Source organism: Cryptotermes secundus, unplaced genomic scaffold, assembly GCF_002891405.2.
Source record: "Cryptotermes secundus unplaced genomic scaffold, Csec_1.0 scaffold197, whole genome shotgun sequence".
NCBI classification, from domain to species: Eukaryota; Metazoa; Arthropoda; class Insecta; order Blattodea; family Kalotermitidae; genus Cryptotermes; species Cryptotermes secundus.
In genome coordinates, this window is record NW_019744107.1 from 653,995 (window position 1) to 678,799 (window position 24,805).

The 24,805-nt window shown below is 39.2% G+C and overlaps 1 protein-coding gene across 4 annotated transcripts in view; it reads left to right on the forward strand.

The window, feature by feature from the left end:
* LOC111874377 (mediator of RNA polymerase II transcription subunit 14) overlaps positions 1-24,805 on the forward strand; it is a 70,838-nt gene that overhangs the window by 6,488 nt on the left and 39,545 nt on the right. For all 4 annotated transcript variants that reach the window (XM_023869835.2, XM_023869836.2, XM_023869837.2 and 1 more), the window contains exons 4-13: positions 220-393; positions 2,756-2,881; positions 5,979-6,111; positions 7,976-8,112; positions 11,405-11,508; positions 12,364-12,481; positions 16,623-16,764; positions 17,823-18,027; positions 19,287-19,446; positions 22,011-22,215. In XM_023869835.2, the coding sequence (XP_023725603.1) occupies positions 220-393; positions 2,756-2,881; positions 5,979-6,111; positions 7,976-8,112; positions 11,405-11,508; positions 12,364-12,481; positions 16,623-16,764; positions 17,823-18,027; positions 19,287-19,446; positions 22,011-22,215 (1,504 nt within the window). The remainder of the gene's footprint in view (positions 1-219; positions 394-2,755; positions 2,882-5,978; positions 6,112-7,975; positions 8,113-11,404; positions 11,509-12,363; positions 12,482-16,622; positions 16,765-17,822; positions 18,028-19,286; positions 19,447-22,010; positions 22,216-24,805) is intronic.

The following is a 24,805-nucleotide window of genomic DNA, read 5'->3' on the forward strand; positions in this document are numbered from 1 at the left end:
TATGGGCAGTTCAGTGAGATGTGAGCTCGAAGATACATGAGAAGGGTACAATACTGTGCTAGTGTTGTAGCAGTAGTTACTATGCAGCTCACTGCCATCTCTCACATTCCACTGAACAGCCTGTTTAATGATATTCCCGCTTAAGAATCACAGATAACTGTTAGTGACATGAAAGCAGAATCCATTATAATTGGTGATTTTATTTCTTTGTATTTTCAGCATATAATGGCATTTCTGGACAAACAGTCACTCTTGTTTGTTGACACAGCAGATATGTTGGCTCGAATGGCAAGGGAAACCTTGGTTCATGCACGGTTGCCAAATTTTCACATTCCTGCAGCAGTGGAGGTTCTTACAACTGGTACATATTCTAGACTTCCTGCATGCATTAGGGTAAGTTGGTTTAAATTAAATATTATTATTAAAACTATGCCTGGAAGTGTTGATGAATAAAATATTTTTTTTTATCAATTAAATAATTTTCCTGGGGTGTAAAGCACGGCCGGCGCGAAAGATGACAACCTTACCGCCATATTTGAGTCGATTGTCTAGATAATGTGGGACCCTCAGTGTCTCAGAATCTATGGGCCTGGTACAGGGATAGCTTTACTTTCTTTTTTTACTTTATGTAGTTTTTTTTTGTTGAGTACAGTATATGCATTTGTCTTAAATGTGCAGGATTATTAGAAACTGCCACATTGCCCCTGAAAGTTCTGTTAGTGAACCCTCCATGAGTATTTTCTTTTAATTCCAGTTCATTCAGCTCTTGACTGATGATAATTAGCTGATAGTTTCACAAATGTAAAGAAGAAGACCAATCTAGATTCGTTTGAAAGATGAAGGAAGAAAACAATTGTGTTACAAACAGTTCTTAGGAACTTCCAAGTTTGGATCTCTCTTCCCAGTAATTCTCAGAGAGTTTCGATTGTGTTCCAGTGAGCCAAGTTCTTATATACACAGAATTGAGTTATGTGTTGTTGCATAGTGGGTAGAAATGGCCTGCTGAATTCCAAGTCTTGTTATTCCTGAAATTAATATATGGTCCTAAAACAAAACCATACAGTTTAACGTTCAGGTTTTCAGGCATCAGAGTCTTGACATGTGTAATTAATAAGCTACGACAACAGTTTTTGATTTGTTTCATTCTGGTCCGTCACAATATAAATATATATATATATATAGTGCATTACGGGCATTGTATGTGTATATATTTTAACATTCAGAACACCCATTGTAACAGTGGTTTCCAAAGAGTATCGATGTCCCTCTGATGGTGGTCTGTAGGGACTGAAACATGTAAGGGTGTTAAGAATTGAAGTAGTAAAATCTTCAACAGTCACACTGGACGAAGTTGTTTTATCTTTTATAATATGACAACAGTGTTTACATTTATGACAGGTTACATTTATTGAATACACAGGACAGTGAGTAAATGTGAGGATAAATCAGAAAGTATCCACAAAATGTTTATATATTTTTTTTCTATTGGCCCCACTGCTAAATGCACATGCAACTGTAAGTACAGGATTTCCCTGTAATTGTGGTGTCACTATACTGGTGGCATCAGTGTGGCTGCTCTGCTTACCCTATGCACCAAAGAAGAACAACCTGCAGTAGTTTGATTTTTGTGGGCTGAAGGTGAAGGAATGGCTGCAGAAATTCATCAGATACTATCAGCACAGTACAGTGACAGCATTTGCTGTAATAAAGCATATATGAATTTATTCAAATGTTAAAAAATGGCTGAATAAGTGTGACTGACAGAGAACAGTAGAATGTCCATACTGAAGGGGGCATCGAAGAAGTCTATTTGCTAGTTCTTTCAACAACAGGTGGATGACTCAGTGAAGTGGCAAACCAACTGGAAATAAGTCACATTTGTTTCAAGGTGTTTATGTTTATTAAAGCACAAATAGTTATGGGTGCTGACACATCTTNAATTTTTGTAAAGTTTGTGCAACATGGGTTCCAAAGTAACTCACAGAATGTACAGGCATAACCATTTGTAGATCTGTAACAGCTTTTTGAACTGGTATCACGAGGAAGGTGATACCTTTTGAAGTCACATTGTTATTGGTAATAGAACATGGATTCACCAACAAGAGCCAGAAAATGAATGCTGCAGTATGAGATGGAAACCACCTGTGTCCTCTTTCTAAGGGAAGTTCAAATCTGAAGTAGCAATAGTAAAGTTATGCTTGCACTGTTCTGGTATTCACAGGTGGTCAATATCAAGAAAGGGGTGTGACAATAAACTGCACATTTCAGTTAAATACTGTGTGACAAGCTGATGCTGGTGATTTGAGTAATTGCTGAGGACAACTGTTAAAAGGTATAGTGTTTTGCATGACACTGCCTGCCCCCATACTGCTGTCCGCATTGCCTCCCACCCTATTGAAACATTCCAGCAGCTGTGTTTAGAGAACATCACCTGATCTTGCTGTATCAGATTTTCATCTGTTTTAGCCCTCAAAGACTCTATAAGAGGACATTATTTTGCCGTCAACCATGAGTTAAAGCTGGCAGTGTGTATGTAGCTTGCAGCCAAGTTTAAACCTTTTTTATTTCTGATAGAGCACATAAGCTTGTGCAGTGCTGGACCAAGTATATGAAAGCAAGGGGACTGTGTTGAGAAATGTTGCACTTTTGAGCTTTTGTGTTATCAAATATATTTTACTTTTATACTTGCCCTTGTATATTAATTTTTACACTTACTGTATGGTTCATGAGAGAAATGTATTTATTGCATATAAAGGAACGTATAGTACCTCCAGATCCCATCACATCTTCAGAGAGGAGATCAACACTCTTGCGACTTAACCAAGTGATTCAGCATCGTCTCGTAACTGGAAATCTTCTTCCACAAATGAGGAATTTGAAGGTAACTAAAAGCCAGCATGGTTTTAAGTTATGATCATTCTAGTTTTGTGGTGTTTTTGTGTGTTTTTGGCATATTCACAATGGGTTGCAAAAGCAGTTTATGTTAACTTCATCATGTCTGCCTGCTTGCATGCAACATTTCAGATTTGCTGAGCAGATCTTTGTTAAAATTTGAAACTGGGGCTGTTCTAGTAAAGTCTGACACATTGCAGTTCTGGATTAAATTGGGCAATAATAAAGGACTTCGCTCGAAGGTCTACTTCCATTTCTTTGTGCACGTTAAACACAACTCACCAAATATTTATTGGAGCAAGAAATCTTCTGAATAAAAGTTATATATGAAATTGAAACACATTTAATGCCAAGTACACTTTTGGTAAGACAGTTTTCAACATAATTAATCAAAGGAGAAGATGCACCAGAATTGTTATACTCTGTGTACATTTCCTAACTTGTATAAGGGATATAGTTTTGTATGCTGATGTTCTTGAAGTAGCAGCTGACAATTGAAGTACAAGACATAAATGCATAGAATTTGTGGCTGTTTTGGAATGGGACAGAAAGAGAAGTTACAATGCAAACCTTGAGTATAAATATTAGGATGCAAATTATGTGGAATTTAGAGTGAATTTACGAATGCATCCTCTATGTTCAGTCACTTGTTAAAATAGATCAACTACCGATGAAAATTAATGAACAGACTTGCTGTGTTCTGTGTATTCCATTTGTTTATGTAATTCTGTTCCTTGGAACTTCCAAGATCATATGTAAGAGATAGCAAGCAGTTGCACAAAAGACAAGTGGTTGATGTGGGAGACCCACAATGCTTGGCCTGAGGTAGATGGCTCCTTGAATCATGAAATTAACATTCAGTTAATTGAAAATCAGGGTTTCTCTTAGTAGACAGCCATATGGAATAGGTTTTCTGCAGGTAAGGACAAAAAACAAATTATGTCTCATGTTTGGCCTTACAGATTTCAGTAATTGTTTTATTTTACTTTAAACTGATTAGAGCATTAAAATATCTGTGATGTTAGTTGAGTGTGTGAAATTTGTTACAACATGGAGTACCACAGAGTTGATGGGTAACTGAGTTTTTTGCTTGCACATATTGTTATATTTTATGCTTTTACATGTCAGTTGATGGAAAACAAGAAGTGATTTCATTTAAAAGCAAGTTGAGGGCATTGACACACTATTTACCAGGCCCCAATATCTTCAAATGCCAGAAGCAGAACATTATTAAAATTGCACCAGTGCTGTGGAGGGATGAAAATTCAAGTGCAGATAATTATTTGCACTTGGATTTTCATTTATAACTGAGCTGTACCTTTCAAAAGGTTAATGAATGGTAAAATTAACATTTAGTTACATATACTGTCTTATTTGCGTACTCTTAAAAATAAATTTGTTGTTATTATATTACACATCTTCATTCTTTAAGTACTTGTATCCAAGGATGGCCCATTCTGAAGGAGCTAAGCTTCTGGGTCACATGAGCATTTAGTGCCTCAGTGTATAAAAAGTGTGTTGATGACTTCAGCTCTTTGCATCTCGATGGCATAAAAAGATTTCAAAATCTACAGAGTGGTTTCTTTAGTTGCAAGAAGTTCATAGAGTGCTTTGCCTCATTGGCCTTAGCCTTAGTGAAGATTTCCATCAGGGGCCCTCCACTTATTGTGCTCTGTTAATGTCACAGCTTCCCCTTGCAAGTATCTTACGCAGCTATTTGGGCCAGTAGGTCCTGGCCATCATACAATTCTATGTGTCCCACTTGTCTGAATATCTGTTATTCTGTCCCTGTTACAGGTACTTGCCACATTGCAAGGAAAGCACATTTTAGCATTTTAGGTTTAGTTTGCTTTTTCTTTTTCTTTCTTTCTGTGAGATTAAATAAAATCTGAATGTGTGAGTGCCTGCATGTGCAAGTGAATGGTGAACCTCCAATATGAATGTGGTTGGAAGTGCTTGACTATGTAGAGTTTGCAGTAATTTGAAGGCTGATGTTACAGCAGCAGAAAATAATATCATTTTAGTGCTGATGTAGAATATGTACTATACATAAAAATAAATCAGTTACAAACTTTGCATAAAAGCAGATGTGACGAATATATCAGTACGGCCTGGTAGTTAGTTAGTTAGTTAGTTAGTTAGTTAGTTATTAGAGAGGGTGGGTTTCCCCATGCACTTAGACCTGTAGTGGTCCATTGTGCTTCCCTCTATGATTTCTACCAGCCTCTATATCCTACCGGTATTGGTGCTTACCATCAGTCCCACCCAGCCAGCGAGACCGGCTCTCTACTGGCTGAGAAGTATCTATAATGCTTCCCCCATCTACCGGAGGTATTAGTGACTGCTGTTGGGCGGGAAACGTCCGCAATTTTGGCTCAGTGACCTCCTTTGGAGGTATGAGGTTCTTTTACGTGCCATAAAGCTACGACACGGGACCCACGGCTTAAAGTCCCTCCTGGAGGACTTGTTCCCTGAATTTTTCTGCCCTTAAAAATTCGACGACCTCCGCCGGGTATTTGAACCCGCGTACTACGAGTCGTGAGGTGGGAACGTTACCTCTAGACTACGGAGGCCGCTAGTACGGCCTGGTAAGTGATAGAAGTCGTGCATTTTCAGGCTCATACACATCTCCCCTGAAGTGCCTAGTAGCACTGGCCTGTCCATCTGTATGATCATCCTGTAAATGCTAGTGGATATAGATGAGCTTAGTGGGGTCCAGTCCTACCCTGACCCAAGGAAACATTTTTATGAACATGAGGAGGAGTAATTTGTTCAGACATGGGTCCCAAGGGGCTAAACCCCATTATTTAAAATGTTCTTGTGCAGCACAGAACAGGCCAATAATTTCTAGAGGTGGGTGATGTGTAACAAGAAAGCAAGCTTAAAATATGAACATTTAAATTACACAAATCTTCTTCTCTTTCCTTAATTATAGGAATTTGTGTGAAGGGGAAGGTAGGTTTGTATGTGCACATGTGTGATGGTGGAATGGGCACTGGATTTGTCACTTGATGAGGGTGCTGTATCAGTGATACAATTCAAAAAAATCTTTTGTGTTATATTTTGATATTTATCCCTTCTCTTAGATTGAGAGTGGTCGGGTCACTTTCACCGTGGAACATGAATTTGAAGTTTCCCTTACAGTAATGGGAGATGGACCAAATATTCCATGGAGATTATTGGACATCGATATTCTCGTTGAAGATAAAGAAACTGGAGGTAGGTGTTTTTAAACTAAAATTGTGCTGTAATTCTTTTAAGATGCATTTTACATGTTTAAATCACTTTCTGTGGAATGAGTTGTATTGGAAATATGGTACATTGCAGCTGAGTAATGATGGCTGGGCTCTGGTATCCCTATCACAAGCATGAAGCAAGTGACAACTTTAATATTTCATTTGTCATGATAGCATTGACATAGCAAATTTGATGCATGATTGTTAAATAAATAGGCTGGTGTTTCTGTGCAGCAACTGACAGTGTTGGTGAGTTAGTGTGTGATGGATTATGTGACTATATGATTGTAACTGGAAGTTGTTCACAGGTGTAAATTGAATTTTATATACCTGCAGTGGTTTGTGAACTGGCAGTTGAGAACTACTGCTTTATTGTTGTGAAATGTTGTATTTTAGTTGTGAGGCAAGGGCGATTGTGAATTCATCCAGTCATAATGATGACTGTTAAAATTTTAAAAATCTTACTTTGCTTTTATCCTTAAAGAGAGACAAATGAAAGTATTGTTGCAAGGACAGAGCATGGGTGGGATCATGTAACCTGTGGTTATGGACAGTGGAACAGCAGTTGCTTGAAATATTGTAACGTGTTTTGCGTTACCGATCCCACTTCTGACACCAANGTCTTAAATTTGATTGACTATAGATGGGTTTGGATTGGTAATTGGATTTATTGGACTCTTTACAGATTTTAATTCCCAGTTACTAAAGCACTATTGCTAACACACACTGCAGTTCTCTACAGCATGCATTATGTCTTCTCAGTCTACTGTGTCTTACTTGTCTGGTAACAGCTTCCAGTGCTCTAGCTTCCTAATATTCTGTATCCTGCAGCTTTTATCCTTGCTGGCTGGCAGGCAGATATCTCACCTCTCAACTAGGCATTTCCTGGTCGCAATCTTCTGATGAGGGATATTCATCATGCCCTTACGGCTCATGAACTGCATTCCTTAACTGCTGTCTCAAGACTCCTGACTCTTGTGGCTACACTTTACAAATCACTATCACACACACTCGTGTTCCGTTTACTCGTCTTTACTGCCGTGCTGTGTAGTATCTTCCAACCATTGTTGTCCTTCTGCTTCCGGCTTCACGTCCATGCAGGCTGGTGGCTTCCAACTCCTTGCAGGTTGGCGATTATCTCACAACTAACTTGGCATTGCTGCACAATGGCTCACAGCAAAGGGGGCTCCTCTGCCTTCCATTCCTCTGCAAAGGGCAACAGAGTAAGCCTTGGGCTACCTGTTTCTGAACTTGAACTCTGCTCAACTAACCCTGCCATCTCAATACTGATTACTCTTGTCACGTTGGTCCTTGTGATACAGCTTTGGGACAGACCCAAAGAAAACACCGCTTCCAACATTTCTTCTGTTGTTGCATGTCATAGCCATGGTCACGTGATGTCCACTGAGCCACTGCTAGCAATGGATATGTTTATAGAGCTGTTCCCATGCAATGACAATCTCTGCTGGCTTCACAGGTCTGGCTCTCAGCTGACATGTTACAGTATCAGTGAAAATTAGAGCATGAATGTGTACCTTTGGCTTTCATGGTTTAACCCCCATTGCATGTTAAAGCTGTTCCAGTGTTTTGGCATGCATTGTCACCCCTTCAGTATGAAAAATGTAGAAGGAGGAAGTGGCCTGATACGTACCATCATATAGGATAGGACATTGCTCCACATTCCCACCCATATTCCTGCTGTGAGACATATGAAGCTGCTTCCTCCTGCCATATAATTCACCCTGCCAAGCCTGTAATAAGGCTGTTTGGTAGTAGTGATATTAAGTGAAAATTCAGTCTGTTGCATACAACTCAGATTTAAGAGAATACATATCTTTGTTTTTCAGATGGTAAGGCATTGGTCCATTCTCTTCAAGTGCAGTACATCCATCAAGTAATCCAGTCGAGGCTAGTTGATAATCCCCAGCCTCTTACTGAGGTCTACCACTGTCTGCACTTCTTCTGTCAGAGTCTTCAACTTGAGGTATAATTTAATAGCAAATCAAACAGAGATGTTCCTTTGGTAAATTAAACAGTTTGGTTTTGTCAGTAAGCATTTTAAATTGGAGATTTATTTAAACATTTTCATATACCTTCACTAAATATTGCCCTTCTTATACTCCTTCTCTGTAATCATCAAGTCTTGGCCAGGAAACCAGGTATCCCAAATGAGGCCTTCCTTGGTTCCTTCACTTAAATGCCAGAATAGTGCTTCATATTAGACCATAATTGCTTCCATTTGAAACGTGAAAAGGTCTTGAAGACCGAAATTTGGTTCTTGGGTGGGAAGTACCAACTCAAAGAGACTATCACAAATATATCAAATGAATATGTATATATGTTAAATAACAAATACAAATACAACCTAAGTACCTGGAGGTAATAAGCCTCCGACAATCACAATCGTACCGACCAGAAAAGGTGAATGGACTGCACAGTTCAGGGTCCCACAACAGAATGGATCACTCGCGTTGGACCTCAGCCGACGGGAACCAGGAAGTGGAACATTGGAAGGGGTAAGTAGTAAGCAAGGGGGTGGGGGGTCGCCCTCTGACGTAACGTAGACCTGGCGTTACACATGCATGTCATTTCTGGTTCATTATTCATCAGTCGTCCTACTATTTGATATTTACAGCCTGAACTACTGACAGTATTGTTAGATAAACCGTAATAATAAAGCTTGGAATTGCTGACTTTGTTGGACTTTATCCATCATCTGGTATTCTAAAAAACCAGAGAACAGTGTTCCAGAAACTGGATCTTGTTTCCATCCTCAGGTGAGGGGCGAGACAACTACTCTTTTTGAATCCTTTAGTGATAGTTAACCTCAATCACTGGACCTGGAGGTTAGCTGTTTCTAACCACCCCAACAGAGTAGCAGTGTGTCCCCCCTCGCTTGAGGATGAAAACAGATCTAATTTCCAAAACATTATTATATTCTCTAGCTTTTTAGAATACCAGACGATAGATGGAGTCCAAATCTCAGCAATTCTGAGTGTTATATATCATCGTCATTGCTTTAAAAATCTGTGTAATGAAGGTCATTTGAGAGATCTGTGATTCAGATTTGACAGAGTACATCGGTCTTGATTATTTTTTCATAATTTTCCACACTTTTTTCTATGTTTGTGCTGAGGTATTTTGAAGTAGACTTAACTTCTTCCCAATAGCTTTCTTTCCCTCTCTCCCTCCCTCTCCCACACACGCATGCACGCACGCACAAATTATACTGTCTCAGACTGCTACATGAGAGTGTCAGGATGTTACTCTAAAGAAATAGGTCCATATCATAGTACAGACTTACATACTTCTTATCAAAATCAGATCATGGTGAACACCAGATTTTTATTTTTGTTTAACCTGTATTGGTCATACATCACATTATTGGGTTGATGTGGTCCAGCTGGCTGAGTGTTCTGTTATTTCAGTCCTAATGCATTAACTCCAAGTTAATACATGGTGCAATTCAAAAGTTCCCAAAATTTGAATTTTGCGCATGAATGGTTATGAGTACGTCAAAATACCACTAGGTGTCTCCCCACACACCCTTCTTGAATCAGTGTGGCAAGCGGCATCGAGTTGAGTGGTTGGGTTTATTGTTGGTGAACTTATTTCCATTGTTGTGTTTCCGTGAGTTTGCGGTTTTGCGATGGCTGACCTGAGAGAGCAGCGTGTCTGTATAAAGTTTTGTTTTAAACATGGGGAAAACTGCTGCAGAAACGCACCAAATGGTGAAGCAAGCTTTTGGTGACAACAGTTTAGGCCAGACACAAACTTGTGACTGGTATAAGCGTTTCAAAAATGGCTGAACATCGACTGATGATGGGGATTGTTCGGGTTGGCCGTCAGCTGGCACCACATCAGAAAATGTCGTGAAAGTTAGGGATCTGATTCTGCAAGGTCGTAGACTGACCATTCAAGACCTCTGTAACACCTTGGGACTAAGTTATGTTTAGGGGAACTGAACATGAGGAGGATTGTGGTGAAGTTTGTACCACAACTGCTGCAAAATGAACAGAAGCAGCATCCCTTGAAAGTCTTCAGGGAACTTCAGCAACAGCTTCAAGAAGTTCCAGACTTTCTTTCGAAGGTTGTCATTGGTGACGAAATTTGGTTTATGGCTACGACCCTGAAAGTAAGCAGCAATTGTCGCAATGGAAAGGCCCTTCTTCACCTTTGCCAAAAAAAGCTCGACAAGTCAAAAGCAACATTAAGTCCATGTTGATCTGTTTTTTTGATATTGACGGGATTGTTCAAAAGGATTCATTGCTCCTGGTCAGACAGTCAATAAAGAGTTCTGTCGTGATGTTCTAAGGTGTTTGATGGAGGACAGGAGGAGAAAATGTCCAGAGAAGTGGCGCATGAACGATTGGGTACTCCACCATGAGAATGCATGACCGCATATGGCTTACATTGTGCTGGAATTTTTGGCTAAAAACAAGATGGCAGTTTTTTCCTACCCACCGTACTCACCAGACTTAGCTCCATGCAACTTCTTTCTCTTCCCCACGATGAAAATCAAGTTGAAGGGGCGAAGATTTGATACAGTTGAGGAAATTCAAGGAGAAATGCAGACGGTACTAAACACCCTAACAAAGAAAGACTTCCAGGATGCATTTCAAAAGTGGCAGAAACGCTGGGATTGGTGTATGCGCTCCCAAGGGGACTACTTTGAAGGTGATGGTGCAGAATAAGATCCAGGTAAGACCTAATAGTTTTTATTAATACGTTTCGGGAACTTTGGATTGCACCACATATATGTCCTCCAGCACTGCAGAGCTGGGAGGTTTAAAATTCCCTTTTCCTCTACAATAAATTGTTATCACCAAATTTCAATATGACTGCATAATATTCTATTCCTGCTTGTTAAAGGTTAAGCAGTCTTTTGTCATTCTTATTAGCTCAGTTTCATTCAGTCTGCTTTGAAGGAAACACTGTTATAGCATTCTGGAGCTCAAGAATATTTGTACAAAGACTGGAGATAAGCCATTGAGGGAAATTGTACTTTTATCATCAAGTATTTGTTCAGTCAGCAAAATCTGCAGATATATCTTAAATTCTGCTGTTCAAATTATGACATATAATATGAGAATTGTTTCTGAAAACTTTAAGTAGGGAGGTCTGTTAGTCATTTGTTTGCTTGTTTTTTTTAAATGTCCCTTAAGCCATAAACCAATGAAACTTTGCTTATATTTTGCTTCATTGTCATGTTTGGTTTAGATCATGTAAACATGCTTCCAGTTTATTATTGATAACACTGAATGGTTTTTGTACAGGTGCTGTATTCACAAACACTTCGTCTGTGTAGAGATCGTTTGGATGATCACATTCATGTGGATGAGTATACACCAGGGAAATGTCTCTCTATCTCATATTGGAGGTGATAATTATTTAATAGTTTTGTTGTTACATGATTGATACTGTATTATGTGAAAAGTAAGGTTAAGCTTTGCCTCTCTTTTAATACTACAGGGAGTCTAGTCTGCTTCCCTTTGTTACTTGCATGTGGTTTCTGTGTTTCAGTTTAATAAATATCTATATATACTTTGCATGGCAGGTCTTTCTTCCTACCTTTTAATGTAATTAGTCATCTCTCTTAATTTCTTCATGTTATAAGAAATTGAAACTGCTGATTTGCTGACTTTATACTCTTTAATTGAAGTTATTTTAGCAATCTTTGATTTCAGGCTGAATTTTTCATCTTTTCATATAGGTATTGTTCCAGACATGTGATAGATAGTTTTATGCCTATAACAATAGTAGTATGACATGTTATTATGTTAACAGATTTGTGACCCATGCAAAACAGTACAAGTCATTCACATTCAGAAATAGTTAATATTTTCGACTCTTCCAGCAACAGAAATGTATGAATGATTATATTTCCAGCCATGTGTTGTAATATAGTGTTATTTGTTTGTTTAATAGTGCATAATATTACCAGGATAGACCAATTAGTATAGTTACTAGGTTATGGACTGAACAATTAGTATTTGATTCCTGGCAGGGAGTGAGGTTTTTCTTCTTCTGCATCCACAGTGACAAAGAAGCTCACACAGCCTCCTGTCCAATGGTTATTGGTGACCTTTTCTTGTGTGGTAAAGCCAAGGTTAAGAATGTTCAGATTTACACCTCCACTGCTTCTGTCTTTTTGATGTAATGCTTAAATAAGTACAGGCATAATTTTACAGTTATACTTGTCTGTACCCATAATTTCCCATAATTCCTGTTTTAGAGAATTAACCTGCAAAGATCCAAGGTCAGAACTGGGATATCGACTGACAGTACAAGTGGATACTCATGAGCCAGCACGGCCTCTTACTGTTATCCATGTCCCGTCACTTGGCAGTAAGGTACAGTGTATGTAATTGTAGGCATCTTCTGCACTACTGAGTGTCACTAAATTTGTGCTCACCCATTGTCTGTATGCATGCAATGATCACGTTTTGGATAGAAAAATTTAATTATAGTTTGTGTTGGTGAAGTGGTCAAATGTAGTTTTAGTCCATAGTTGAGTACATTATGTCAGGGCTTAAGTACATATATACATTATTTCAGTCAGGTTTGAGCGAACAGAAAAATATTCACTTAAAAATTATGGACCTTAATAGGAATATCTTAAAGTTATGAATATTTTTTTTGTTATTGTTGAGATAACCATCAAATTCCAAAGCATATTTAAATATCCACATAATTTAACAGTTATGTATGATTTAATTTTTACTTACTGATTAGTAATTCTTCAATATAACAAAGTAAATTTTGTTTCCTCCTAATGTTTATTTTTATTTAAGTTTTATTAGTGTTTTGGCCCTTGCTTTGAAGCCTTTTTAGTAACTGTTACAAGTAGACACACTTCAGTATACTCGTATATATATTGTACATAAGTTGTGTAGTTCAAATTGTTGTTAGGAGGAAACCACAAAATCAGGGTTGCAGTATAATTGGGACCTAAAGAAGGAAAAGAAGTGTGGCAGAATCCATATGTTATATGAGATCATTGTGTTTTGAAGAGTTCTGACCTCTGAGATATAACGCTGGGTAGTCCATTGAAAATCAGCCTACATTTTGGAGAAACATGTATGTTGCCTCCATCTTCTGGGTCAAAGAATGGTCCAAGCAGGAAACCAGTATGAAGCAGGTAGCAAACTCTGCTTTATGCTGGTTTCATACGTGTCTTATTCTTTGACCTTGAAGATGGAATCGGCATGTTACTCCAAAACTTTGATTTTCTGCAGACTGCATGGCTTTATATTCCAGAAGAACTCTTCATAGCCGCTGCTGTGAGAATCTCAAATCCTATAAAACTGTATTTTTTCTTTATACTGTGTGACATGGAGAATTCAGCACTGGACCCAGCTGTTCTGAATTTTTCATTGAGATACTGTAGATACCAGGTATTAGATATTATAAGAGTAATAGAATAGCAATACAAGAGTGAAGTTGTTACTTCCCAAAAAGAGATCTCTTTTCATTCTGTTGCATTTCACTTTACTGCTCACATCATTAATCTTAATTAACAGTTCTTTTCCTTTTCTCTTTCTCATAACTAACTGACTTCATGAAGCCTTCTGGAGGAGCCACCAATCGTGCAGCTACTCAGGAACGTCCCATCATTTTATAGAACCTGAAGGTTCACTACCGTGTTCACAAGAGCCCTACACTGGTCCCTATCCTGAGACAGATTGACCCAGTCCATACCACACCATCCTATCTCTAAGATCCGAGTTCAAACATAAAAGAATTTGGTTTTTCCCAATTAACTCACTGGAAACAGAAGTCTCTTTCCCAAAAATAACATCCAACACATGACCACCATTCTGCTTTAGGCACTTGGTAAGTCTCTTCCTAAAGTCGCTCATTACTCTTTGCAGCATCTCTATGGGAATTCATTCAACTTCTTCCCAAATTTGATATTTCAACTCCTGAACTGTGTGGGGCGCTGGAGCTTTGAAAGCTTAGGATTTCAGATACCTCCAGAGAAAAAATCACATTTGAAAAGATCAGGTGACCTGGCTGGCCATATGGTGTCCCTATATCTGGAGATAACATGGTTAGGAAACAGGTTATTCACAGCTGCCATGGAAGCTCGTGCTGTGTTGCATGTAACCCCATCTTGCTGGAAAACGTTTCTTCCTTGACTGGAAGTCGAGCAAGTGTAGGAGCTAAGAAGCTCTCCAACATGTGAACGTATTGTGGTCCAGTCACACTTAAACCCTTTCTCACCCATCTTCAAAGAAGTGCGGGCCACTAATTCGAAACGGAAGATATTTCCCACCATACTGTGACTTTGGAACGGTGAAGTGGTCTCTCATAAATTTCTTTGGGGTTTGTGGCCGACCAGTAGGGGAAATTTTGCTCATTAATGGAAATGAGCTTTATCGCTCATCAGTAAGTTGTTAACGACATCTTGGTTTTGATTAATTAACCCTTTGACGTGGTCATTTGAATTCTGCGGCCGCGGCTCCTGCGGTAATATATTCAGCCGGCCATTNTGTTCATGTAGTGCATGTGTAATTTGAATTTTATAGGGGTAGAAGTGGAGATCTTTGTGCAAAATCCATTGAATGCTGGCTTCAGACAGCCCGAGTGATGTAGCATGGCAACGCCCAGACCGGTGTGGACTTCGTTCAATGTCTTCTTTCACTGCCGCTACATTCTTGGGTGTGCATCCTGTTTTTATGCTACCACCTTTCTTCTTTAGTGTAGAACCAGTAGCCTCAAAGTTTTGAATCCAGGTCTTGATGGGATGGGCAGAGGGAACGGCACAATTGCGATGAATACCAAACTCATTGAAATTCATGAAACTGTCACCGTTTTTGTAAAATGCTTTCACAGCAAAATCATGTTGTGCTCTAGTCCACAGCTCTGTTTCAACTAAAACGCTTTGAAGTAGGCTGCTGGATGGCAGTAGTGGCATGCTCCCCACTTCGCCCGATTCATTGATGCGCCCTGTAGTTTCCCAAGCTCAATTAATATCCATTTCAGTGTCTAAGGTTTCCACAGCTGGGAATCTATATGAGATTTGAACACGATATTGCTCTTTATCCTCTATCTCATTTAATTTCTTGAAATTGAATCTGCCCATATAAACTCTGTGCATTGTTTACTCACTGTCAGTCTCTACCTAACTTTTGCCACCACCAGAGATAGTGGTCAGTATCACAGTCTGCTTCCGTGAATGACTGGACATTAAGTATGCTTGAATGCCATCTCATATCTAGCAAAATATAGCCAATTTGATTGTGAGTCTTTCCCTCAGGATATGTCCAAGTAAATTTATAGATGTTACGACGTGGAAACATTGTACTTTTGATAGTGAGATTTTTGGATGTGACAAAGTTTACTACTCTAACTTCATTATCATTACTAATTTCGTGCAAGCTCTCATCTCCAGGTTTAGGTTTGAAAATGACTTCCTTACCTACTTTAACAGTGAAATCTAACAAAATTTTCATATGGTATTTAGGGAATTTATTGAATACACATTCTAGTCTTTGTAAAACCTCTCCTTCATGTCATCAACCATCAGTTTACTTCATTTTATTGTTAGAATTTTGTAATGAGCAAACTGTGTTAAGATTACAGTCTTCTGGGATGTGACACCATGTAATCTGGAAGTGTTTTGGAAGAATTTGATGCCTTCATCATCAAGGTAGAAGAACTTTCACCATAAGGATGGAAGCAGCAAATTGCTTCAAAGTACATATACGAAGGGGGACCCAAAAATAACCGGAAACGACCTGTTGCGCACGCATGCTTTGTAGTTACAAGTTGTGCTGCTAGGTGGTGTTAGCTGGGGGTCTCCCGCGACTGTTAGTGAGCTGGCATCAGTCTGAGTTAAGTGGTTTGTCTGTGGTGCTCTGTTGTGTGCGTTCCTGTTTCAACCCTTTGGCGATTAGTGAGATGGCCGACCAGAAGGAACAAAGAGTGTGCGTGAAATTTTGCTTTCTGTTAGGGAAAACTGCACTTCACTCTTCAAGTCGCGGCAAACATTCACGCGGTTTTCTCTTTGGTCATCTCCGAGCAAGGGAAGAACAAATTTTGCAGACACCCGTCTCATGTGCAAACCTTTGGTTAAAATTCACTGGACCGTGCTCCATGAGATGTTCGTTTCCTCAGAAAGTTGGTCAATGGTCTTTCGACGATCTTCATCAATTTCACGCACACTCTTTGTTCCTTCTGGTCGGCCATCTCACTAATCGCCAAAGGGTTGAAACAGGAACGCACACAACAGAGCACCACAGACAAACCACTTAACTCAGACTGACGCCAGCTCACTAACAGTCGCGGGAGACCCCCAGCTAACACCACCTAGCAGCACAACTCGTAACTACAAAGCCTGCGTGCGCAACAGGTCGTTTCCGGTTATTTTTGGGTCCCCCCTCGTAACTGTCTACCTGACTACATGAAATCACTCCACAGGAAACAGTAATCTCCATATTCACTGCTGTGAGCGCCTCAAGTCTGTAAACTTTATTTTGTATCTAACAGGAATGTGAAATTGCTGATAGAGCAATAAGATCTGATTTGTTATCCATGGAGCGTCTTTTGGTGCATACAATATATGTTCGAACACGGAGTCGTCTCACAGAACTGAAGCAAGAACTACAAACTATGCTGAAAGATGTGGAATGTAAGTGCAATTCTCTTGTATATTTTTAATATTGCTTGTGTGAGCTACATACAATGAGTCAAAAACTGTTATTCATACTCATCTAAAAATTGGGATTGTAACTTACCTCTCTGAAGGGTTCTGTCTTACAAATTTCACTAAAATCTGAGGGGATCTAGTCGAATTATTTAGTGTTCTGAGTTAATTTGATATGGAATTAACATGTATGTTTTTGATATATTGGGTTTCTGGACTTTATCCATCATCCTGGTTTTTAAGATAACAAAAACACGACGTTTCGGAAACTGGATCTGTTTCCGTCCTCAGGTGAAGGAAAAGGGGAACACCTATTCTGTTGGCCTCAATCACTGGAGCAGTGATTGAGGCTAGCTCTTTCTAATGGACCCAACAGAATAGGTGTTCCCCTTTTCCTTCACCTGAGGACAGAAACAGATCCAGTTTCCGAAACGTCGTGTTTTTGTTATCTTAAAAACTAGGACAATGGATAAAGTCCAGAAACCCAATATATCAGTGTGTTATACATCATCGTCAGAATCCTATAGTAACTACATGTATGTTTTTGTTTTGATATCAGAATGTAGGACACAGTCATACTATAACAGTAGCCAGTAAATCCTTAAAAAATACAGCAGTATTTAGGAGTGGTGATAATAAATATTCCATTCCTGAAGAAATTAAATTCTTGGTTTCTCTTGTGTGAGAACTCCATTGGGACTGTACATGTGTTTTGTATTTATATGACATATTCCACATCCTACAGTCATTTTTACTAACTTTGGATCCATTGCAATGCAATGTAATGTAAGGAAAAAAGACACAAAATAACTTTAGTGTTATGGAAGATCTGTTGGCTTGTAGGGAATATATTTATTCCAATGTAACCCTTCACTGCTTTGGATATGGATTGTTAAGTTACTTGGAAGAGTGTTGGTGCCGCACCCAAATAGCTTTTACCTTCCCCCTGAGGTGACTCCCAGCCTTTGGTTTATGAGAGAACAACTAATGATGTGGGTTAGTTTTGTTTTAGAACTGTTGCGACTTAAGTCTTGCTTTTGCAGGCCATCTACAAGGTTCTCCTGCCATCCTGTCAGTTCCAGTGCTTCAACCATGCCTGAGAGCTGAGCAGCTTCTTATTACTGTGGATACACACACTGGGATGTTACAGTGCCATGTGCCACAGTATGATGCTCCTCTCATACCAGAATTGCAAACGGCTCTAAATGGAGATCATTCTCGCCTTCCTACGCTGGTTTCTGAACTTCGGTACGGTTTCAATAGGAGTTTATAAAGTGGGTCTCTAGAAGTGTAGTTGAATTTGGGAAACCTGCCATGGTTCAGGATGCTGAATACAGCTTTTGACACTTTTAGGCCTAATGATGCTTTAGTACTTTGGTGTGTGTCAGTTATTAGTAGGTTTGAAGCTTATATTCCACCATAAAGCACATTTCTTTTAGTTTGCTTTAAATCCAGCAGTTTTTACATACTTTTTTTGAACACCCTAAGTGTGAGATATTGTATCTTCATGAGTCTGCTGTGTTGCTTAGGGATTACATATTGTGACAACTCCTATAAGCATGAAATGTAAACGACCTAGAATTCAAGAAGTTAAAGATATTACTGATAATGAAGAAAGCCGTTTTCTGGGATTTGGCACCGTGTATATGTGGTGTTAACCGACGTTTAGGAGGAACGTATCGCCTCCATCTTCAGGGTAGAAGAAAAAAAAATATAAGAAATCTGCAAGCGAAGAGACCGTGAGAACCAGTAAAAGCAGACGTTCCTCCAAAACGTTGGTTAACACCACATATACACGGTGCCAAATCCCAGAAAACTGCTTTCTTCATAGTCACTGCCGTGAAAGCCTCAAATCTTACATATTACTGATAGTTTGAAATGTTTGAATTTGAGCTGGATATCGAAGTAGATCTGTCTTTGGAATGTGAGATGGAGTTTAAATTATTTGGACATCTGCATAATGATGGGGCAAATAAAGAGGCAGAAATACTGCTACAGTAAGACATTCAGCTGCAGCCACAAATGAAACTGAATTCTCCTGAGTAATACAAAACTGCTGAATAATGCAGTCACATGTTCCAGCTTGTCCCAGGATACCAGCATTCCAGTTGTCTGTACCAAAGCATCAGTCTGGATATTTTTCAAACATCGTACATAGTATGTATACTTGTATTTATAAGTGTAACAGAACCATATGACATCTTTGTTTCTGTTGCTCAGAGGAATCTTATTGCTGTCCATGTGTAAGACATGTATACCATTTTTTGGTAAATTTCACAAGGTTTTCTTATTTATGGTCTACTTTCAGATCTTGCCTAATGTCATAGTTTTGGATTTATAACTCCACCTTTACATTATAATACTCTGTAGAAGCATCTCCACTACTGCTTTCACACTTTCACACTCTCACTACAAGAGACAGTCATATATAAAGAAAAACTGTTGTGTTCAGCTGGCTCTGTCTGGTCTCTAATTGTGTTGACTTTTGATATGTAAAATGTTTTCAGGTATTGGATAACGCAGCGTCGATGTGAGAAAACTCTTCAGCATCTTCCAGCTACACCCCATGAGAGGTTACCTTTGTTACATCACCCAGATCATCCAATGTCTAAGATTGGTCGTCATCGTATGTTTGTAAGACTTCATAAACACCCCAATGTTATTTTGGTAAGATATTTCATTTTGGTCTCCATATTTGTGTATTGGCCTTACAGAGTGATATATCATAGACCCTTAGGTTTGTGAGATGTCGAGGTTCCCACATTTTCTAGACATTTGGCTCACAGATGGCGGTGATGTCAGCGTCGTGTGCCAGGTGCTCTTTACCCCCAGGAAGATTCTTGGTACTCACTTCTGTTAGAGGCTGAGTTGACTCCAGGGCCATAGTGCGGCTGGAAGGATTAGGTCAACAGAAAAATCCAATGACCTCATCAATACTTGAATCTGTGACCTTCCAGCTTGTAACATAGTGCCTCAACCAAGTATGCTGCTGTGTGCGCCTGAATGAAAGTGTGACCTGCCAAATATATTATTAGTATTATTGAACTTCAGGCTTAGATTTCTGTCTTGTAGCACATACACAGTGTTTATAAATGCAAAGCCTGTATATTTTATGCAGAAAAATGTCTTCAGTAATCTGCTTTTTTATGTACATAATCCTTTGAATGTGTTTTGTTTCTTGTGTAACATTACATTTTCTGTTGAGAGATTTCCACATTTCAAGCCAAAAACACTGAAAATCTATTTAAATATCCTGGGAAGTGACTAGGTACCACAAGGGTGCTGAGATTTTGAAGCCTCTGTGAATGCCAGACCAGATGCAGCAATGGCATAAATGGAATAAAGAGTAGCTTGAACTCTTATCATGTTAGTTCCTTGTACTCTCTTTACTTTCTGCCGCATTTCATAGTGCATATCTGTTGTTATTTGTGCAAAAAGTTTTTACTTTGGCACCACAACATGTCTTTATAAAGATGGAAGGATGTGTGCAGTGTGTTGTAATAAGAATGCTTTTATTACTGACTGCAGGGTTTCTGCAATTCTGTTTTGATTTTTATGTAGAATTAACTACATAACATTTAATAGAGGAATGTTGATTACTACTGAAACCAAATTGCTCCTTGTGACTTGGCACCAGGAAGGTTAAACAGGGTGTTGTATATTTTAAATGATATTCTGTCTGTAATTCAACAAAGCCCTTTCTTTGAAGACACTGAAATACTGTGACGTGTCAACCCGCTGTTGGGCATAAAGATGTTGAACGAGCTATCACGAAGACAAACTCTTGATGAACAGTCGGTTGCTAAGTTATGCAACAGTGGAACGAGGTTATGCAACCCGATTCTAAGGCCGGCTTGGTAAACAGACTTCTGTGCATGCACAGTGATGTCATTCTGCCCCAGTGGAGGGGATGTCACGTGACGTGTTGACGTGATTCCCACATGATGCACCGCAATGACATCATTAATGCTTGGATGATGCAACAGTATTTTTGATCGCGACATTTCCATGCTGTCCATTTCTAAGCTACATGTTAAGGGCCAGACCAGATGAAACTAGTCGTGGAACTAGTGGCGGAAGCAAGCAGAGTGGAACCAGGACTACAGAAGAATACAGGAGGTCTGCCTGTGAGGATATAAAGTGTGATTGGAAGATTTCATATGTAATATCTGTAGTGATCAGAAATGACAGTTTCTGTGTGGAGAGCCATTGCTAGGAAATGACTAGTGGAAGACAGAATCCTATTTCATGTGCAATGGTGAACTCTAAAGTGCTGTGTTTAAGTGTAATTAAGAGTGTGTAACCAAAGTGATGATAAATCCAATCATCTGAAATGGAACCTGTCATTTCGTCACACATACCATTGTACACATGACAATGTATTTAATTCACTAAAAAGTGTTTGTTAAATATTTTAAAATGTCACTAACTGTGTACATCCGTTGTCTTTGCTACATGTATCGGCCGCACATGGGCGATCATCAGGCAACATGTTACTTGGGGAGACCACTGCACTGTACACTTTTTCCTTAGTACCCTTGGCACATTGTTGTTGTTGTTTGTTAATTTACTTCCTAGGATATATTAATCCTATCTTTTTTATTGGCCTTTTTAGTGTGTCATCCACTTTAATTGTGTGTCTAGTGCTGTTTGTTCCTTGTCAAGGCCAATACACGGCAAAAACATAGCAGAGACAACGAATGTACATAGTTAATGACATTTTAAAATATTTAACAAACACTTTTTAGTGACCATGATTTATGCTCACCGTCTTACAGTGCACACACTTTTTCACCTTACTCTTCTCTTTTGCACTACATGTTTCAGCACTAATGTGCCATCTTCAGGTGTTTCTCTGTGCATGTCTAACTACTGCATTGCATGCCCTGATGTCTTCATACTAAAATGACTAAAATATATCTTCGTCATGTATAATAATATATTTTAAATATTAAAACTGTAAGACTGCACTGTAAGACAGCATAAATGATGGATATAAATCAGTGCAACAGGATGCTAAAATATAACATTACTTTTTGGTGAATTAAATATACTTTAGTGTGTTTTAAGAAAGGATTGACTTTGTTGTGTTACAGACAGAATACTTTATGATTTAAAAATGGTGCCCCAGTGCAGCAGGATACTGAAATATAATGAGGTTATACTACAGTTTATTTGATTTAAAATTATAGTATTTCACATTCTCATATACTGTTCTGATGTTCTCTTAGATTGTTGAGTTCAAGGAAAAGGAGTCAACTCAGTGTGAAATTGACTGCTCATTTTACTTGGCTGTAGTGAAACACTCTTCAATAGAGGATGATCCCCATGATGACAGTATTGAAACTGAGATTCCGAAGATGTACCTCAAAGTTCTGACTCTGATTGAATTTGACACATTTGTCATAACACATGGTCCATTTACCAGCGTTGATGGTATGTTGACTTCTCTGTATTTATATGTACTGGAATATAATTTATGTTTCACATTATTGTTCATATTTTTACATATGTGTATATGTAGGAGCATGCGCACATAATGCAGTTCTACCCTTTCCTCTTCTCCAGTAATTCAACAATCAGTTTGTAAGTTTTGAAATAAATTTGATGGTGATGTCACTGCTGAATATTTAATTCTATTATCAGTAACAACAATGGTATTTTTCTTTTAAGATAGAAGAATAGAAATAACCACATGGTTCACAATATACAGAGTGTTCTAGGAGTTTGGTACCATACTTCAGGAGCATACTGAGGGTTCCCTATAGAATAACTTTGAAGTAGGAACCCATGGCTGCAAACGTAAAATAGCTGCACTAGGACAGCATTTAAAATAATTTCATTTAAAGTTGACGTGGCATTGTCAAACAGCATACACAGGCATATTACCCCCTCCAAACTGTGCTCACTCCAGCTGATTGTTTTCCCAAGCTAACTAGTATTGTTTTGGTAAATGAAGGAACGTGTGTCTGCTAGACAGTTCTTTGTTTACATTCACTCACTTCTGCAATGGCGGAAGACTACACGTTTGCAGAGCTCAGAGGCATGCATTATCTCTATGGTGTGCTTGAAGGAAATGCACGAAAAGTGGAGAGACTATACAGGGAAAGATTTCCCAATAGAAGACATCTCTCTAGCAAAATGTTTGTGAGCATTCACCAGCAACTAGGTGAAATTGGGTCTCTGCGTCCACAAAATCATTCAGGATGCTCAAGATATGCTCGAACCATTGATGCAGAAGAGGCAGTACTGCATTGCATAGAGGAACAGCCGTCTACCAGCACTCGTGCCATTGCCAAGATTGTGGGGACATCAAAATCAAGTGTTTGGAGGATCCTGCAGGACCAACAACTTTATCCATATCATCCCACACGAGTACACACTGACTTCGTACCATGAGTTCAATTTTGTCAGTGGATACTGAACCAGTGTTTACATCAGTCCAACTTCCTGAATCACGTGTTATTCACAGACGAAGCGCAGTTTAAAAGGGATGGCTGGTTCAACTGTTGAAATAGCCACGTTTGGGCTGACAAAAACCCCCATGATACTGTTGTTGGTTATCATCAGGCGCAATTTTCTGTCAATGTCTGGCCAGGCATCATTGGCAATCACTTGATTGGGCCTTTCCTCTTACCACCGTGACTCAATGGGCACTTTTACAAAGTGTTCATGGAACGTAACCTTCTGACTTTGCTAGAAGATGTGCCACTGATTGTGTGGAGGCAAATGTGGATACAGCTTGATGGAGTGCCGGCACACTTCAGCATTATATCGTGAGACTACCTGGATGCTGCTTTTCATGGTCGTTGGATAGGAAGAGGAGGCCCAGTACCTTGGCCACCCCGATCCCCAGACTTGACACCTCTGGACTATTTCATCTGGGGTCATGTGAAAAACCTGTTCTACAACATGCGTGTGGATAATGAATTCGAGCTGTTGACCAGAATACTTGTTGCATGTGACGTGATCCATGAGACACCTGGAATATTTGAAAGGGTGTGCCAAAGTTTCTTTCGTCAGCGTAACGCATGCATTGAAAATGGAGGGTGCCAATTCCAACATCTACTCTAGCAGGTGAATCTTAAGAGTTTGGAGGGAGTAATAAGCCTGTGCATGCTCTTCGACATTTAGGCGCCAAGTTTAAACTAAGGCTGCGCCATAGCTCAAGCGGTTAGTCGCTGGCTTCCCACCGTGGTGGCCCAGGTTCAATCCCGAGTCTGGTCAAGTGGGATTTGTGGTGGACAGAGTGGTGCTGGGGTGGGTTTTCCCCGAGTACTTCAGTTCCCCTGTCAATCTTCATTCCACCAAATTCTCCATCATCATAATCACCTGGGGCAGGCTACAATAGGCTAATCAGTGGCTGCCGTGCTGAGTGGACCCAGTTGGACTCCACCCACCACTAAGAAAGTTAAAAAAAAAGTTTAAACAAAATTATATTAAATGCCGCCCTAGTGCTCCTATTTTACGTTTGCGGAGTGGGTTCCTATTTCAGAGTTATCCAATAGGAAACCCTCAGTATGCTCCTGAAGTATGGCACCAAACACCTGGACATTCTGTATATTTCTTTTATGTTTGATGGCTGTATCAATTGTAACAAATCATAATAGGGCATAAACATGCCAGCATATTTTAAATTTTTTTTTGTGTATTGAAAAGTCCATTTCAGATCAAATCGTTTTTTAGCCCAGGTTGTTTGTCATAGGCATTTTACTTTTGTGCATAATATACTATGATTCTAAAGAACAGAGGCATCCCCAGTACATATAGTATATCAGTTCTGTTTAGTGTGTGCTCTTTTGCTTGCTCCCCCCCCCTCATTATTATGGAGACAGAGCCTGTGAACCCAGGTTTAAATGGTAAATTAATAGAATAAACAAAATTTGTTTAAAACTGAATATTTTTATGAAAGGAAAACTGTTGGTCTGGAGATTCAGCTCATGTGAGAAGTGTTGGTCTTTAATGCCTCATATTGTAGCATTAAAGCCATCACTGTTGCTCTCATCAGCTTGTCTCCCCCCCCCCC